The sequence below is a fragment of the Felis catus genome, chromosome C1, assembly GCF_018350175.1.
Source record: "Felis catus isolate Fca126 chromosome C1, F.catus_Fca126_mat1.0, whole genome shotgun sequence".
NCBI classification, from domain to species: Eukaryota; Metazoa; Chordata; class Mammalia; order Carnivora; family Felidae; genus Felis; species Felis catus.
The window spans coordinates 34898899-34917453 of NC_058375.1; the positions used below are offsets into that span (position 1 = coordinate 34898899).

General features: G+C 47.7%; 1 protein-coding gene across 5 annotated transcripts in view; it reads left to right on the forward strand.

Annotated features, from left to right (window-relative positions):
* Positions 1–474: 474 nt before the first annotated feature.
* Positions 475–18555, forward strand: part of RNF220 (ring finger protein 220) — a 235684-nt gene continuing 217603 nt past the window's right edge. For 2 of the 5 annotated variants that reach the window (XM_045035697.1, XM_045035699.1), the window contains exons 1-3: positions 3808–3950; positions 4223–4401; positions 10842–11584. In XM_045035697.1, the coding sequence (XP_044891632.1) occupies positions 10960–11584 (625 nt within the window). In that variant the 5' untranslated portion in view covers positions 3808–3950; positions 4223–4401; positions 10842–10959. Of the gene's footprint in view, positions 520–3649; positions 3689–3807; positions 3951–4222; positions 4402–10841; positions 11585–18555 lie in introns of those variants that run through there. The other 3 variants (XM_045035698.1, XM_019836881.3, XM_019836883.3) reach the window with 3 other exon arrangements.

The window sequence follows — 18555 nt, forward strand, 5'->3', positions numbered from 1 at the left end:
ACTCACAAACTGCGAGATCATGACCTGAGCCAAAGTCGGATGCTTAACTGACTGAGCCCCCCAGGTAGCCCCCATAATAGTTATTCTTAATATAATTTCAATGTCATCCCATATAATAGTTATTTTTTTGAACACCCACTCCTGTCTCTGCCTCCTTTCCTGGTAGCTCCAGGCAGAGTTAGCGCCTCCCTCTTTTGTGTTCCCACCACCCTTTACTCAGAATTTCCATTACAGCACTGCTCACATTGTACAGCACCGCCCACTATCTGCTTCTGCATCTGTCTCTGCTGCTGAACTGTAAGCTTCTCTAGGGCAGGGATGGACTATTTTAAAATTTATCTTTGTGTCCTTAGTATCTGGCACAATAAATGTCTGTTGAATGTTGTATTTATGGACCATTCCTTATTCTGCATCACCTCTGCTCTTACTTAAAGTAATATCTCCTTTACTTCTCATTTTCAGGGAATGATGTGTTCCATGAAAGTATATTTTCCAGACAACTGAAATTTACTTCCTAAGGTATTAGAATCTGCTTTTGGTGGGAATTTATTTTTCTAAGTTTTTACATACTTGCTTGCTCTCATAAGTAAAATATACTAAGCATAATGTGTTCCCTGATGACTACCCCTGAAATCATTAGGGTTATGCTGGTTTGGAATTTGTGACATCCTCTGGGGCCACTGATGGGATAGGGCGTTTTGCCTCCACACCGTAGAACTCCATTCCCTTCTGGTTTTTGAGTTCTTGTGCTTGCTTCTTTTATATTGGTCACCACTTCTGGCTGTGAGCATGCTTGCTCTAACCACATTGCCCTTTGCTCTTTTTATATCCTTTTTAATGGATATTAAAATTACAAAACTAATATATGGTCACTGAAACACAAACAAACAGAAGCATTTGAAGTAAAAAGTCCCTTCTTCATTTCTGGCTCCCCCCTTCCCCCCCCACCCCAGCACTCACCCACATCCACACTCCCACCCTCTGGCATAACCATTGTTGGCAGTTTAATGTAGGTCCCTACAGGCCATTTCTGTCAATATGTGTGTATACTCGGGGAAATACAAAGATCCAGTCTTATTGTACGCTGTTATATGACTTGCTTTTCTTCCCACTCGACAACATACAATAGGTATCTTTGCATGTCAGTATATCCAAGTCTATCTCATCCTTTTTAATGGCTGCCCCCTTTTAATTTGACAATCTTAATCAGCTGTGAATGGGAAAGCCAAATAATCAAGCTTATTAGAATTGTACCTAAGAAAGAGTAAATCGGCTCTGAGTGAAGGCTTGAGGAATTCTCCTAGGGGTAAAATGTGTTAACTTTAGTACAAGGACTTTGTAATGTTTATTTTGGCTATTCTGGGACCCTTTTTGCTTATTTCCTGGTCCATTGTGTTTTGGATAGCTGAGGTTGCTGGACAATGACCTGTGAATTAGTGCGGTATTACATATTCAATATTGCATTATATAATTTTGCTATGATTTTGTGCACTAAATTTTTTCATTATTCCATCTAATTATTTAGTACTTACATCATAGTGCAGAGCATTGAATTTGGTAGCAGTTAAAAAATGGTTGGCTTGATGATTGACATTGGGCTTTTTATCTATATCATCTACCTGTGAGAATGTCCACTGGATTTATGAGAACTCTAGAAGCTGATCTGAGGAAGCCTTTTACTACTAATGAACATTAAAGTACTGATAGCATCTTCCTAAAAATAATAAAATCCTATTTTGTATATCTGTAAGTTCTTCCTTCTACTATATCTACCATAGAAAGTGGCTAAATCCTGTTTTCTTTCTTTCTTTCTTTCTTTCTTTCTTTCTTTCTTTCTTTCTTTCTTTCTTTCTTTCTTTCTTTCTTTCTTTCTTTCGTAATCTCTATACCCAATGTGGGGCTCAAACTTACAACACCAAGATCAAGAGTTGCATGTTCTACTGACTGAGCCAGTCAGGTGCCCCTAAATCCTTTCGATTCCACCTTTTAGATCTCACTGTAATATGTTCCCTCTTCTCCATTCACTGCTTCAGTCACTTGGTTCAGGCCCTACTAGATCCCAACTGAATTACCTGTAATAAACTTCTTAATTGGTCTTCTTGCCTCTTGTCTAACCTCCACCGTGCTCATCCAGTAACTAACTAGTGCTCTTTTTAAGAGAAATCTTACCATGTCACATCCCTGAAAAACGCTCTATGAGTTTCTCATCAGCTTTAGGATGAAGTCCACTTTCCTTAACTTAGTACACATAGTCTTTTGTGATCTGCCCCACTTGTCCTGATTATCTCTTGCTGCTCAATGCCTCATACTTCAAGTTCTAAGGAAATCAAGTGACTTATATAGTTCCTTGAACATATCACACAAGAGAATTCTCAACAAATGCTCGTTAAATGAATGGATGAAACACCTCATATAACTGGGGTGACCATTCAACCTGCTTGGCTCAGGATGGTCTCTGTTCACACCACCTATCTCAGCATAATTATTAATAGTGCCCCTTTTCACTATCAGACCTGTCTCAGACCAATAAATGACATGGTCATCCTAATTATAGCAGGCATTGAATTGTTTTCTACCTCTAGTCTCCTCTACCAGATGGTGAGCTCTGTGGGGACAGAATTTTGTTTGTTCGTTTTACTTCTCTATCTTCATTTATTCATTCAACTAAGAGACGGCCACTGTTAGATACTGAGGATATAATGTTGAATAAAACAAAATGGTTCTTGCCCTCAGGAAGCTTACAATCCAGCAGGAAAGAATAATCTAAATGGGAAGAATAGCACTTAATACAATAAATGCTGCTGTGAATGAATGACTAACTGTAGATTAAGATTTAGAGGTTCCTAAACAAACAACCCTAATCCCATGAATTACAGATACAGAAATAGTCATAACCATAGAACTCTAGGTTGATGAAACCAACCGTTATAGAGTTGCTAATTAAAATTTTGAAATACAAGCCACACATGTACACCTAAACACACATGACATTTAGATGCTGCCTTAATGTTAAACATAAAAAATGACCATGGAAAAGTAGCAAGAATGAGACTTTTGAGGGGTCTGTGTTTTTAGAGAGACAGTTTGTAACCCCATGTGGTTCTTTGCTTGAGTGGATTATCAGTATGTACCCTACCTGCCCCCCCTACTTTTTTTTTTTCAGATGAGAAATCTGAGGTTTCAGAAACTGAGCCACAAACAAAGGAATGATTTTTTTAAACCAGGATTAGACTTTGGTTGGGCTTTGCTTTCAGAGCTAGGACTACCTCTTATCCTGGACTTGTTAACCATGTTCCATGGGCAAACTGTAAAATGCTTTCAACCTCAGTTTCCTATTTTATATATAAAATAATGACAGTGTTATCTCCAGAATTAATCTAAGGATTAAGTGAGGTTATGTAAAGACATTTAGTCCCGTAACCTGGCTCTTAGAAGGCACTCAGGGAATGTTAGTTCTCCATCCATTTCCCCCTATTTATCTTTCTGTCCTTCATATTTAAAAAATGATATAAAATGATTTGAAAAAAACCTGTAATATAAATACCGATAAAATTTTCAATTTTTGATTCTGGGTGCTGAACTAGGCCCTCTCCACCATCTCTAAAAGTTGCAGTTTTATTTGTATTCATTTGTTATCTTATTATTATAGGCAAAGACCCTGAGAAGCATTCCAGGAGCAAAGTAGTAGGTAAGATTTTTCTGGAAAAGCAGAATTTATGAGGGACCCAGGATTTGGGGATCATTTAGCTGCAGTGGGTGTCAGCGTTAAAGATTTACCCACTTATTCTTGGTCACTTTTGGTTCAAGAAAGGAAGAAGAGCACCAAACCATTCATTGAGGTCTCTCCGGGCAGGATGAGGGGGAAATGTGAACAAAAGCAACAGCTCTCTTCAGTTTCCACAATGTCCGGCGACCCCAAGACTTTCGAGCTCTTTCTGGAGGGCCAGCAGGTCTGTTCTCCAGGAGTGCCCTGGGTCTGGACTCCATTTCCCAGAGTCCCTTAGTGCCCTAATGTATTCAGTGCTCAGAGTGCCTGTATGTGTGTGAGTGTGAGAGAATGTGTGCGTGTGTGTGCGTGCGTGTGTGTGTGTGTGTGTGTGTGTGTGTCTCCGAGTCCCTGGGAGAGTGGAGGCTCATTCACTGATTAGAGCCAGCGCTGAGAGGCAGCACTGCTCCTTCTCTCACACCAACCGAGTCTCTTGATCTGTACATGCAATCCCAGGCAGCTCGCGAACACAAACCCGGGGCCAGCCGCCTACTGCTGCTGCTGCCGCTGCCGCCGCCGCCGCCACCGCTGCCTCCGCCGGCTCTGCGCACCCGGGACTTTTCATGCACCGCACTCACCGCCTCCTTCCCTCCGTGTCCTGAAAAGTGCGACCGTTCTCCCAAGGAATTTCTACGGCAAGTATGGAGACCAGAATGGGGTGTGGGTGTGTGCGCATACACAGAGGGGTGGGTGTGAGAGCCGCGGGTTGCTCGGGAACCTAACTTTCCGGGTCCGTTTCCTAGGGATTCGGGCGGCTCCCCCCGACAGGGGCAGGGGCTGGGACCTGGGCTGGCGCGCCTCAGATCTTCGCGACGGTGCCTCCCGGCACCGGTGCCCTGCGCACTCTGTGCGCGCTGCCTCGCTCAAACTTTCCGTCTAGAGTTTTCCTTAATGTGTTTTATTTGGGGGGTGTGAGGGGGAGGGACCAGACGCGGGAATTGAACAAGTAGAGAGGGTGAGGGGACAGCCAGGGAAGGGAGCAGGACTTCTTTTCCCTATCTTTTAATAAGCCCCGTTCGCACTTTGTTTGGGTCGATGGGGAGAATGCCCAGTCGCCGGGCTCCCCCATGTACCCCGTGGTGATTTCCGGCAGGGCCCGGCCCGGGCGGTGCTCAGTGGGGAGGCTGAGGCGGCGGGCAGGATGGAGAAGGAGAGATCCTAGGGTCCCCACCGCCCCCACACAGCACACAACCAGCCCGGTGGGGTACCCGCGCACGGCTGGGAGCGTCGGGCCCGCGGGTGCTCGGCTCACTTTTTCCCAGCGGGGGCGGGTGTGAAGGGCGTGGAGGGAGGTGGGGGTGGGGTGGGGTGGGGGGAGTCGCGGCGCGCAGGAAGGAGGCAGGTGCTGGCACTGAGGTGGACCGTTCGAAACGCAACCGGTAAACTCCCTGCTCCGCCCGGCTGGACCGGCCTGGCCTTAGAGCAACCCGACCCGTGGGGGGTCTCCCGGGATTTTCGGGGTCGGGACTCTCGCCCGGCGGTTCTATGGAGCGGGGCGGGAGGACAACCTTACAGACAGCGGCGCGTGGCTCTTTTTGAGGTTTTATTTTTATTTTAGACCTACCTTAAACTGAGTAACAATTTCTCTTCCTCCGACTTGAGAACAAAACTTTTCAGCGAGCACGCAGGTCGCTGCAGTCCTGCGGCCACCACCGCGGTGCTCGTCGGCCCCCGCGGAGCGACCTTCTCCGCCCGTAGCCGGGCCCCGCCACCGCGCTCCTGAGCCTCCGGCCGGCCCCCCTCCCCAGCCTCGGGCTTTTCAGGGCTCGGCCTGGGCGTTTCGCCTTTGTGCTTTGTAAGGGAAAGCCTTTTCTTCCAGGGCACAACAAACTTGGGCGGAGAGCTTCCGTGTGGCCCCCCGGGCGAGGCCGCCCACGGTGGTGAGACTATCCGAGGGGATGCCCAGTCCGTCCTCTGCTCCACGAGCCCCTCCAAGAGCTCGAGGCCCAGGTGGACCCAGGCCGGCGAGGTCGCGCGGGAGCCCCGAAGGAGCGGGGACTCCGGCTGCCCGGAGGCAGAGGAAGAGCTCTCGTTTCCCGTTCAGAACGCGCTGCTTTTTTGGGCCCTGGCCGCGGCTCCAGCGGAGGGCCAGGGCCCGGGCCCCGAGCCGGGCGCGCGTCGCACCGGATGGGTGCTTGGGGCGGGGGAGCTCAGTGTGGGGCCCAGCCCTGCCTGGCGTGGCCGGGCCGTCCGGGGTCTGTGGCCTGCGCCGCCTCCCTGCCCTGGGAGCAGCAGAGAGGGAGGACTCTGGCGCTCTCTGCCCGCGATGCCCACCAGCCATGTCTCGCCTCTAGCCTCCGCTCTGGACTCGGCTTGAGGGGCAAAGGGGATAGAAAGGAAAAATAAAGAGAAAAAAGGGCGGGCAGTGAGGAAGCCGCGGGGCGGGCCGGAGGGAGCAGACCGACCAGGGGTGCCCGGCCTCCTTCTCTGCGGGTCTCGGGGGTTTTGCCGAAAACGCAAAATGAGCCGTGGGGGGAAGGCAGAAAGAGCGTCGAGTAAGAGATGCGGGCGTCTTCCGTTCCCATCCCTCCTGGCCCGCGGAAACCCGGCAGAAGTGGCGTGAGTTCACTCGCTGCGATCCGGGACGAGGTGGGGGAAGGCCGAGGACTGGGCGGCGCCGCCCCGCTGGTGACCTACGAGGCCGGGGCCGGGCGCCCAGCGAACGGGGACACACACCTGTTCTGCGAGCTGCGTCGTGTGTGGCGGCCGGACGGCAGCGGCGCGAAAGGCAGAACCCTCCCTCCCTCGCCCCAGGCCTGCAGTCCCGGAACCGGGAGGGCCTGGCTGCCCCGCATTTACTGGAGCGCCAGAATCCATGAGCCCGGTGGCTGTCCGCCGAAGCGGTGGCGCGCGGCGATGAGACCCGGGTGACCGCGGGGCGGGGTTGTTCTGGGGCACGAGGTCCTTGGACTTTGATCGAAGGCAGCCTGCCCCCAGCTCCTGTCCCGCGGGCCTTGCCGGGCTGTGGACCAGGGCCCCTCGCACTTGTCCGTTCTTCCCTGGCCGGCGCCCTCGTTCCCCAAAGTTACAAGCAGCTTGTTCCGTGCAGAGGTTGTTGGGACCTAAAGTATTCTTTGTGCAATGGCAGCCGAGACCTGGAGGGAGAGGTCTGGCCAAGGAGTGGTGGGCTCCGCTCTGTGTTGGCCCCAAGTTTTTGTAGGTTTCGCCTTCACCTCTTCTTCTTCCGTTTTCCCTAAAAGAGTTGGTTTTCCCCGGTTAAGACTCCTACCGGCTGAATTCTGCACCCGCTCAACTGAGCTGGCAGCCTCGTAGCCCCGCACTCTTCCACAGGCCGGGCTGTTTCGGATTCTCACCCGTTGGCCAAGCCGGGCCTGGGTCGGGGTCCAAATCTGGGACCGATACCCGGCCACGTCTGAATCGCAGGCGTTGGCCCCAGCCGGTGGAATCGTGTTAAGCTTATGCTTCCTGAGCGCTTGCATATGGTGGTAAAATTTCTGTTAGAGCGGTGTTTCCAAATACCCCCTGGGCATTTGGTGTGCGGGAATTCTCTTCAAGCGGAGAAGTCTGTGAACTTAAAAAAAAAAAATTCTTTCCTGAGTTCTTCACAACCCCCCACTACCCTGGCCCCATTTCCCATTGTTCTTTGCTTTTTAAGTTGCCTGTTAATTTTTTAAAAGTTTATTTATGCAAAGGAAAAATATCGTTTAATTTGTTCTATTATTTTAATTCCTGGCTTTTGGAAACGGTTCAGAGACCACAAAAATGTCACCTGTTGTAATAAGCAGGGGAGTGTTGTGTGTGCGTTTTAATTGCCAGCAGAGTCGTAGTTTGGTGGGCGTTCAGAGCTAGGGCTCCGGGAAAGAGGCTTTGCAGCTTTTCTTTGTGGCAGTCATTTGCAAGTGGGTTTGGCTCCCAGCAGCGGCAGCAGCGCCGCTTCCTTCCACGCCGATCCCGGCGCGGGTCAGGAAGCCCAGACCCTGGACAGGGATGGTCAGAGGCTGGGGTGCGAGATTGCCGACTCTCTGAGACTTTCTTTCTGGCTTTCGATTTTTCAGTGCGAAAGTGGCTGGTTCGCGCCGGAGAGCGCGGAGCGCTGCGCATCAGCCCAGCTTCAGACATTTTCACGTTCCGATCGCCAGCTTCTTCGTTTCATTTGTCTTGGTTCTGGCATGTTTAACCACGCAATTAGTAATCTCACTAATTATTCAGTTAGCTGGCGTTGTGCAATCACTTTAAACCAGGGTCGGGTGTGTGATTTAACAAACAAACAAACTCCCACGCATACAGACCTGAACCAAACCCATCACGTCAAGGATTTGAAATTTTTAAAACTCAATATTTGTTGGTCCCTCCGTCCAACCTCACTGCCTGCCAGACAATTTATTTAGCTTCGTGAATTGATCCCTCCTCCTTGTTTAGTTAATTCAACAAAGACTTTTTGCAATCTGTTTGGAGTTTGTCTGATGCCGTGGAAAAGTAGCTGATGATTTATTTGGTTGCTTTTCGATTTCTGTCTTCAGCCCTTCTTTCTCCTCCTTTCAGCGGGGATGTCAGCTGTTATTACTTCCTATTGATCCCTTTGCAAAGTGAGAAGTGAACTAAAATTAATGTCAATTCCACTGCTCGGATCAATAGCTGGAGTTATTTTAATCTGGATTTGCACGAAGTGCTAAATTAAAAAAAATCAGCATAGAGGCAGAAAAGTAACAGTTACTTACTTTCCCTTTGCCTGGTTCTTTACAGTCACCCAAATGCTCCATCAAGCTGATTATCTTACAATCCATATTTTTTTAATTAAGAGGGTCAGTTAGTTTTCTTATTTTGGGTTCTGTGTTTAAACCCATGACATTTTGACATTGGGAGTGTATTAACTATAGATTTTCATAATGACTGTGGTCTGCTGAAGCCTCATCTATACAAGTTGTTAATGTGAGGAGGGGGTAAGAAAGAAAAGGAAAAAGAAAAAAAAACCACTCCTCCTTCCCCCACAGAGACCAACGCCCACACAGTGGAGTAAAAGAGAGGTGGCCTGGAAAAATATTGTTGATTTATTTTCAGTATAATGAAGTTTCAAATGAATAACCAGGTTTGAGTGATTCACCGTGTTCTGTTGAAGTGTCCGGTGCTGTCGCCAGATTACTAATTTATGAAACTCATTTAACATAATGAGGTGATCCAGGAAGTAAAAATAGAAAGTGAATTCTCTGGGCAATTGGTTATTTGGGGGGAAAACATTTGTCCCCTCACCCCAGTGTATTATGTTCGCCCTCTTCTCCTGCTTGCCTCATGTAGTACTGCTTGTTGAGAGAGAAGTAGTTAGTTATTTCTGTTATGAGGAGCTGCTTAGAACCCTTGGAACAGCCCTAGACCCACTTTTAGAGCGTCCATGTTGTGTGACCATTAATCTGACTCGAAAACAGCCAAGAACAGGATTCCCAGACCAGACTCGTCAGGCTAACTGGCTATCCTTGGCAGATCATTCCCTGCACTGCAATAACTTGACAGGAAAGTTATTTAAAATTTGGAAGAGAGGAAAATCCGTTAATGTGAGATACATAATCTGGTAATTTAGCAATGATGTCTATAAGGAGAGATGCCAAATGAGGAAGCAGTCTGATGGTGTGCACTCATCTTCCCAATTAATAACAGTCATTGACACGTCTGCTACAGGATGAGAGAAGGAAATACTCTCTTTGCACTGCATTAAGCCAAGGGGATTCATCTGCAGTTTCACTGAGGCTTCTCTATTTGAGGGAATACCAAAGATACTCCATTATTTAGGGGTGTGTGTGTGTGTGTGTGTGTGTGTGTGTGTGTGTCTTAGGGGAGGGGGTAAATTCTTATTTGAGACATGATTCTCAATTTAAAGGTTTTAAGTAGTAGCAGATGGTGGCTTTTGGTTTATACTTTGAGTTTCATTAAGTTTCTATCTAGTGTATATTTTTGAAGCTAATAAATTCTAGTATTCGTCTTATGTTGTTCTGACTTCTGATGTATAGCCCTTCTCGACCCATGCCTCAGCCCCCTACTCAAAATAAATTTTGAAATGGAATCAGTGGCTATAGAAATGCATAACCTAAATTTAAAAGGGAAATTGAAAGAAGTCTCTCCGAACTCCAATTTGTTCCAGGGACCTTTATCAGACATCAACTCTGACTGAGCCAATAAGCTGAGCAAAATAAGTCAGAAATTTTGTTAACATTTTGCTCCAAATGTTAATGGCAAATTCAAGGCTGTTTACAAATCTACTTAAGAGCAAGTGCATTAGTAACTAAAATTACCGATCCGCTCTTTGCTGCCCCTGGAAGACAGCCGCTTCTAGAGAACATACGCCAAAGGCACCCATTATGGTTTTAAATATTGTCAGAGATGCCAGGCATTTTATTGATGAAGGTTTTGTTCCTTCTCAGAAAAGAGAAAACCTGTATCATTAGAGAAGGGGTGTGCATCAAAAATAATATTGCTGTTGTTTCTTCACATAGCACTTCTTTCTGGAAACAGTCTTAGATGATACATGAAGATGTGTGTTTATGTATGTGCCAATGTGTGTGATTTATCCACATGTACAATTTGTAACAGCTAACACGTACAGATGGTCTAGATGTGCTTGATTTAAGAATTTTTCAGCACCAGGGCATTGTTAGGGGAGATGAAGAGAGGATGTGTTTTTTTGGAGGGGGGTCGTCTAGGTAGAACCTCGCCTCTCTTTGAACATCAGGCCAGCCATGGGTGGTGTATGCAGGGGGAAGCCCTTTAAAATATAGACCCCACCCAATCTACTGGGTGACTTGGCCTTCCAAAGCTCATTTGCTCAGGGAATATTGTATTTGGTGGTTTTATGATTTTTTTTTTTCTTTGCTGGGCTCAGGCGCATTTCACCCGGAACGTGTAGGGACCAAAGTCAGCTACGCGTACATCACAGTAAGTTGTCTATTGATTTTCCTGAATGAAAATGGTCTGATGCTGCTGCCCACTGGCTCCTAAAGCCTGTGGTGTCTCTTGCCCGAGCATCTGTAAGCCAGAAGGATGGTGTTTCGATCACTTGGGGTTTCCCTTTTTTTTTCTCCCCCTGACCTTCCTCCCCCTTCTTTTTTTCTCTTTGCTGTTTCCACAGGTCTTAGAAGGGGATGATTCCCCAGTAATATTCCCTGCCCTTGATCCAAGGTGCCGCTTGGCCTCCCTCCCAGGGAAGACTGCTTCTTGTGTGACACCAGCCATAGAAAGAGACTCCGATGGACTTACACCGGGCAGCCTTCAAGATGGAGAACTCATCCTACCTCCCCAACCCACTGGCATCCCCAGCACTGATGGTCCTGGCGTCCACGGCTGAGGCCAGCCGCGATGCTTCCATCCCTTGTCAGCAGCCACGACCCTTTGGTGTACCTGTCTCAGTAGACAAGGACGTGCATATTCCATTCACCAACGGTTCCTACACCTTTGCCTCTATGTACCATCGGCAAGGTGGGGTGCCGGGCACTTTTGCCAATCGTGATTTTCCCCCTTCTTTACTACACCTCCACCCTCAGTTTGCTCCCCCAAATCTAGATTGCACCCCAATCAGTATGCTGAATCATAGTGGGGTGGGGGCTTTCCGTCCCTTCGCTTCCACTGAGGACCGGGAGAGTTATCAGTCAGCCTTTACGCCAGCCAAACGACTTAAGAACTGCCATGACACAGAGTCTCCCCACTTGCGCTTCTCAGATGCAGATGGCAAGGAATATGACTTTGGGACACAGCTGCCATCTAGCTCCCCCGGTTCACTTAAGGTTGATGATACTGGGAAGAAGATTTTTGCTGTCTCTGGCCTCATTTCGGATCGGGAAGCTTCGTCTAGCCCAGAGGATCGGAATGACAGATGTAAGTACTTTGGTGCAAGCCCTCCCTACCCCCACCAAGCCCTGCCTTACAGTAGTGTTCAACAGGTCGGTGGCAGTTTTCATGCTCCTAGTAATGGGAAGGGCCAACTACTTCCCACTCAATGGCTGTGGAGTGTGAACATTTACTTGTCTGTTGTCAATGAACATTGACAGTTCTGGTAGGAAATGTTTTTCTGAAGGTAGCCAGAGGCGAGTTGGCCTCCACGCTGCCTCTCTCCAGGGAACTCTGGAGTGAAGAGGGGTGCCATATATATACTGGAGTGACTATCATTTTACTAGAAAGCGTAGGTTTCTACGAAATTTGGGGGACCTGAACAAATTCATCCATCCCTCCTCTCTTTGCTGTCCTTGTTTTGTTTCTCCGATCTTGGTATATTATTTTTTAGCTTTTCCATTGTATCACATCTAGTGGACTCCACGTGATTTTATTTTCCCAACTCTCAGCCCTGCTCCACATTAGGCTTTTTTTTTCAGAGAAGGACAAAGGTGTCGTCAATCACCATAAAGCATTTCAAACAGCTGTGTTTTCCTTGTGATCGCAAGGCTAGAAAGCCGACTTCTCTTGGGATTTAACAGGTTTGCTGGATGCTTATCCTTGGGCTCACTTTTAGGACTAGACACGGTTGACCTGTGTGACTGCTCCATATTTGATGTTCACAACTATTATTAATTTCTGCTTATGGAACAGCTTTCCTGTGTTCTCCAAGTGCCTTGTTGAGCTTTGGCTACCCTTGGTAATAGTTGGAACTAAACCTTTATTTGGAACTTGTAGACCAGGAGTGCTGAACCCTACAATCTTCTCCTCTAATAGAATCAGAAAATAATTGTGTTCTGATGCTTTTGGGCTGTGGGTAGGCAGAGCAGTTTTCTTCAAGCCTGGTGAGAATTTATGAACTGAGGGTGTTTTTCCACCCAACCCTTTGTTCTGAGATTTGCTTCATTTTATTTTCTTAAGAAAACTACATCTGAGGTTTGCTTTCCCCTCTTCTGTATTTTTTGTGCTCCTGTCCTCTCTATAACCACCAACACGAATACCATTTTTTCTTCTCTTCTCTTTATGATGCCGAGGAGAGTAATAGAGACATTGCAGCTCTCTCCCCTGTCGGCACTGCTTCCTCAGGCTGTCTCCTTGAATTAGGCACTGTGTTAACTTTCCTGCGCTAAAAGGCATCTGCCTAAACCCAGCGTACCTTTTCAATAAAAGTCATCATAAAATCAACCTGCCTTGTAAATCCATCGCCCTTTGGTTTTGAAATATGTTGCAAGTGTGTCTTTTATGTCAGCGTCTGTAAGCCCGAGACCTCCCCACTTAAGGGAGAAGCTGCTGTATGCCAGCACAAGTGCCCGTGTGTTCTCACTTTCCTTCACCTCCTTCCACCGGCTCCCCTTCTGGACAGCTGACGTGTGTGTTACCATCTTGCTTTTTGGGTATACCTCCCGAACGTGCTGGCTTTGTGTTGCTCTGTTTTGTTTTACTTCAGCGCAGTTTTCATTTGTCAATGTGCAAGTGATCAAGGCTAGCTGTAATCTGACCTCTGGCTAAAGCTGCCCTGGGTGAGGTTGTGACAGATTCTGCCCCCTTTTTCTCCAAATACAAGTTGAAAATGAAATCCTCTCAAAACTAATATGCTACAAAGTAACATCTGGAGATCAAGATTCCTTTCTTCTCTCCTAACAAATCCAGCTTGTCTCCATTTTTCTCTCTTTTTAGCCCAAACCTGTGTCAGACCCCCAGAGCAGGAGGAAGCTTGTTAGTCAAGTCAGAACTCATAGATGTGGCTATCCATTCCCTTTCCGAGTGTCAAAGCCATAACTCTTCTGTTTGCCTGGTTTGCATTGTGTGGTGGTGCCATCCCCCATGGAGATGGATCCCTCACACAGGAATACGCCTGGGTGGAGAAAAATTAAATGAGTCTATCTCCCAAAGTGAAATGGAATTCTGACCTTGAAATTAATGAGATTCTGATCAGAAGGGTGGGGAAACTTCTTTATTTGAAACTGTAGTATTATATAAATTGGAGCCCTTTCCCCTTTTATTTGTTTAAAATATTCTTCCTTTAGAGAGTACTTTGTGTTCTCTTTTCTCTATCACACAAACGTAAAACCTCTAGGCGTGTCTGTGAGTGTAGGGCGTTTGCACACCCACCTTATTATTGAGAGTTGCATTCGTGACCAATCTTCAACAAGAAACAAAGGTGCAAAATGAACAGGAGCCTCTTAGCCTGTGATCCAGGACTCCTTCCTCCTTTTCTTCCCTTAGGTGGCATAGCAGCCCTCCCAGGGTTGTACTGGGTAGCATTTGTGCTTTTGATTTTGAGTTTTGGGAAGGTAGGAGAAACAGTTTTCTGTAGGGAAGGGCTGAAGAGGCACTGGGACAAAGTCTGCAGCAGCTTTCTTGGTTCCTGTCATATGCCGACGTGTGTCAGAATATTTATGGTCTGTTTTATGTAAATACATATTTAAGGGCCGTTAGAAGGCCTGATTATTCCCACTAGATGCCTTTCAGGTCCTCCCTACAGAACCGTTTTGAAATAAGTAATATTTCTCAGATAATCGAGTGACAGTGTACAAGACTGCTTCCAAAAGGAGAGCTTAAGGGGCAGATGGGGCAGTGAGGGGGATGGGAAGGCAAGAAGAGAGGATAGAAAGTGTTGGAAAGAGCAAAGTAATAGGATGCAGTGGCTTTTGGTCAGATTGCCAAAATTAACCATGTATACTCTGGTTTTTTATTCTTAAAACTTAGAGTTAATTTCTGATGTGGTGACTTATTTTTCAGTTCTCTTCATATAAATAAATTTTCTCATAAAATGTAAAAAAAAAATGTTTTAATTAAATACAACAGTAAACCTCCTAAATAGGCACTTAGCTTTAGGGGTTTTTTTTCAGGGGCAGGGTTTTTTTTTCAGTATGGGGATGTGTGTGTGTGTGTCCTTTACTTAGAGTAGAAGTTTTATGACTGAGTTTTAGGTCAATGAAAAATCAGTTTTACAGTGGAAACACTGACAGTTTTTACTGTCGCAGCCACCCCCTGCTCACACACTGCATCCATATGCAGATATGTCCACATGTGAGAGCATTTGAAAGAGGGGCCTGCAGACATGGTGTAATGCACACGTGTGCTTGCCTTAAATCTGGGTACTGATAGGCAGGATTTCTTTTGTGACTAAATATGCATTTTTGTACTGAAATGTAGCTATTTGGGTAAAGTATTGTTTCTCTTAGTAGATGATTCCGGTTTGCTTGCCTGTTCATCTACCTGGCATCACAGGTGATTCATGAGGTAGGTGTTGGGGTCTATGGAGAAAGGAAGCCTTGACTCGACAGGACTAACTTATTTGCCCTGGAAAAAGGGAGACGTGTTTTGTGAGAAGCTATTCATGGAGGATGCGTAATTCCCCAGGAAGGGAACTGAGGTAACTCCTGTTTATTGTCACTCCCTGAACCAGTCTCCAAGGCTGCTTGTCCAGGGAAATGATGCTAAAATTTATGGACCAATTACGAATAGTCCACGTGTGTCTTACATATGAAGTGTCTACAGATATGTTTCCCAGGGCTTTTAAAATAAACATTTCCTCATTAAGGAAACTTTACAACAAAAGGGAAGATAAGTATTGTCTGCTGCCTTGTGCTAGAATCTATACATTTATTACCCCCTCAGTGCCCTGGCTCTTATCATGTGCATTTCCCGATTGTTCTCTGTAGCCACCCCCCCTCATGCCCAGATTCTGGCCTGGGTGACACAGGTTTTTTTGGCCAGCCTGCCAGTCATTCCACTCAGCCCAAATTGGAGTTGGCTAGTATGCACACTCACCAGAGAGCTGAGAGGAACCAGAACTGCACCAGTCGGAGCAGTGACTGGCCCTGCCTTCTGATTTACCTCAGGGACATGCAATGGGCAATGACCCTAAAGTGTCCCTGCTTCCCTGGCCCTTCCCTGTGTGAGGCAGATTTCACAGGTAGGTAGGAAACCTGGTAGCTCACAGCAGTTCTTGGATGTTCTGCTTTGCTCTCATCTTTGATGTATTTGAAAAGTCGTTCTTGGGCCCCAAAAGCCCTGAATAGTAGATGGTATTTTGTGCCCTGAGAATGTGTCTTTATGAAGGCATGTATCATTGAAGACCCTGTGTCCTAAGAATCACTCAGCTGAGCCCATGTAGGCCCAAGGGCAGCCTGGAATGAGGAGTCCTGGCTACATTGTGGGGGTAGGATTAAGGGGGATACTTCCCAAGGCTCTGGGATTGGGGTGGCCAGGGACCCTGAACTGGGCTTTTAGGAGGATTGTTCTTGCTGGGGCAGTTGTCACCAGGCTCAACTTCTGGATTGTAGCTGGAGCAGATGACCACTGTGAAAGGGCCAGCAAATCACCAGAGGAGGTGGGTCAGATGGTTCCGTCCGTACTGAGTTGCCCAGACCTAGCCCGGTTGTTGCTCAGCTGCTCCCCAGTTTCTCCCTGAGCCCCTTTTCTCCTCCCTCTGGGGGTGGAGGGCAAGAACTCCCTGTGATGTGTGGTTGTTTCTGGTTGTTCACTCCCAGCACAGTCATGGAGACTCCTTTTCATGCTGCTGGGTTTAATTGTCTTGTTGGGATAAAGAAATGTTTGCACAGCTAAAGTGGGGCCGGGCTGGACGGGAGCAGTCCCTGATGGCTGCAGAGCCATCTGGCCTGGCTTGGCTTGGCTCAGCGCGCCGCTCGCCCGCCGCCCGCCCGCCCGCCCGGCGGCTGGGCTCGCTCCCGCTCCCGCTCTCTTCCCCTGTCCTCGCTCCACACCGCGCCGCTCTGGTCGGCGGCTGCCTCCTCGCGCGGCCGGAATGCCTAATCACCATGGTGAGAAAACGGACACCGCAGCCGTCCTCCCTCCTCGCCTCGCGCCCTCCCTCCCATCAATTGTCATGCAGAAGTGATCCGGGCTGCCGTTTCCTCGCGGCCGCCAGCCAGCCCCTCGCCGCTCCCGGCAGAAGGGTGGCTGGTAATTGATCGTTTGGGGGAGGGGGCGCGGAGAGGCGCGAGGCCCGGCCAGGGGGCTGGAAGGACCACAGAGCGGGCACCGTTGGCTCACTTGGAAAGGACTCCCTAGCCTCCGCCACTGAGATGGCTTTTAAGTGGGTTGAGAAATGTTGGTGACCTCGCCGTCGCTCGGCCGGACTCGGAGACTGCGGGAGAACTCCCGGCGCTGCCCCAGGGCCGGGCGAGCCCCGCGCTACCACCGCAGCCGCAGGCTGCGGCCGGGACCCCGCGGGCCGGTCTGGTCCCCCACCCCCGCCCCGCCCTCCACGTCGCGCGTCCCCAGGTCGCACTAGGAACCGAACCCTCGGTCGGTTTCCTGTACAGCGGTCTGAGCCGCAGAGAGTGTGGAGACGGGGTGAGGGGACACTGAGCGAGTGTGACCGGGGAGAGGGGCACGCCCACGCGGGTGTCAGGCTGACACGGGACAGGGCACGGGAGGTGCACGTGGGCGGGTGGCGGAGTGAAGAGGCGAGGGGACCCCGCGCGGTCGTTGGGTGCCCTGCGTGCGGGGAGGGGGGCTGGGGGACTGGAGGGGGGGGAGTGGGAGTGGGAGGAGGGCGTGGAGAGGGCGCCGGGGCGCGTCGATGAGGAGGGACGTGTGTACACGCGCGTCAGGAGCTAGCATTTCCCTCGGCACCCGAGGACTTTGAGGTTTCTCCTGTAGATTCGAAATGTTTTTCCCGTCTTGCTTTTCAAATCTGTAAAACGTTCCAGGGAATGTTTCCCAAAGTCCAGGGGTTCGTGAATCTGCAGGATAGCTGGTATTCGGGCGAGGCGAGTCTTGGTCGCCTCTGACCGTCTGAGTCTCGCAGCCAGCACAGCGGGGCTTGTTAAAGTCCGGGCAATTTCTGGAACTCTTCCCACGGGAAGTTTTCCGGGGCTGCCTTCCGGTCAGCGGCCCTAGGTTGATTATTTGGTGGCCCTTTTTTGTTTGAAAACAAAAAACACACATTGTGTCCTAATAACAAAAGTTGCTCTCCTTCCCCATCCCCTTTCCTCATTAGGCAGGGAAGAGGAAACTGAAAAAATAGAATTATATTTTTATATTAGTTTTTGTTATTTTTAACCCTTGTTAACTACATCCATCTGGTTAATAAATATTAGCACACATTGAAATGTATTCTTTGTAAATACTTGGCATTTAGAGTGACAATACATTTAATAGAGTTATATTTTCATAATGGTTTTTCATATTTTTAACTCTTATTAACCACATCCGGAGTGTACTCCTTATAAACGCTTGGGATTTGGGGTGACGATACATTTTAAGTGTAAAATCCGCAGGATTTGAACACCAAAGCTACAATAATTTATGGATTTGAATTTTCTCTTCCAACAGTTTAACAGCATTTCCCAGTGCCATTTTACTCCTCTTAAAGACAGATGAACTGCAGACTTAAGGATAACTTATTGCTGTATAGCAACTAAAATGCCTTCACATTTTTAAAAATACCATTTAAATTGTGGCATTTGTGGCTGAACAGAGTCTATTTTTATCCCGTATAGCCTAAAAGTGTGTGCTGCAGGTGCGAATTTGTAAATATTCCTTTATGGGCAAGGAGGAGATTTTTCTGCAAAAGAACTTTCACCTACTTAGTCTCTTTCTTATGCCTTTTCCAGGAAAAGATCCTGATTTGGGACTATGGGTTTAGGCCTGCAGAAATGATAGCCTGTGGTATGAATCAGTTAACCTGGTAGATGCTTACATAAATGGGAGGAATTCATTCACTTCCGTTTTTACCCAATGGATTTGACTTTTCTATTATCTTAACTACTGTTTAGTTTTAGTGCTAAAAAAAAATTTTTTTTTTTTTGGCACTGTTGCTAATCACATTGAAGGGTTCAGTAAGTGTTAGTTGAGTATTGAAGAAATTAATGGTGGTAACTATAATCTAATGTTTCCTCCAAGTTTTCCTCAGTTTGCCACTCTTCAGCATTGCTCTGGAT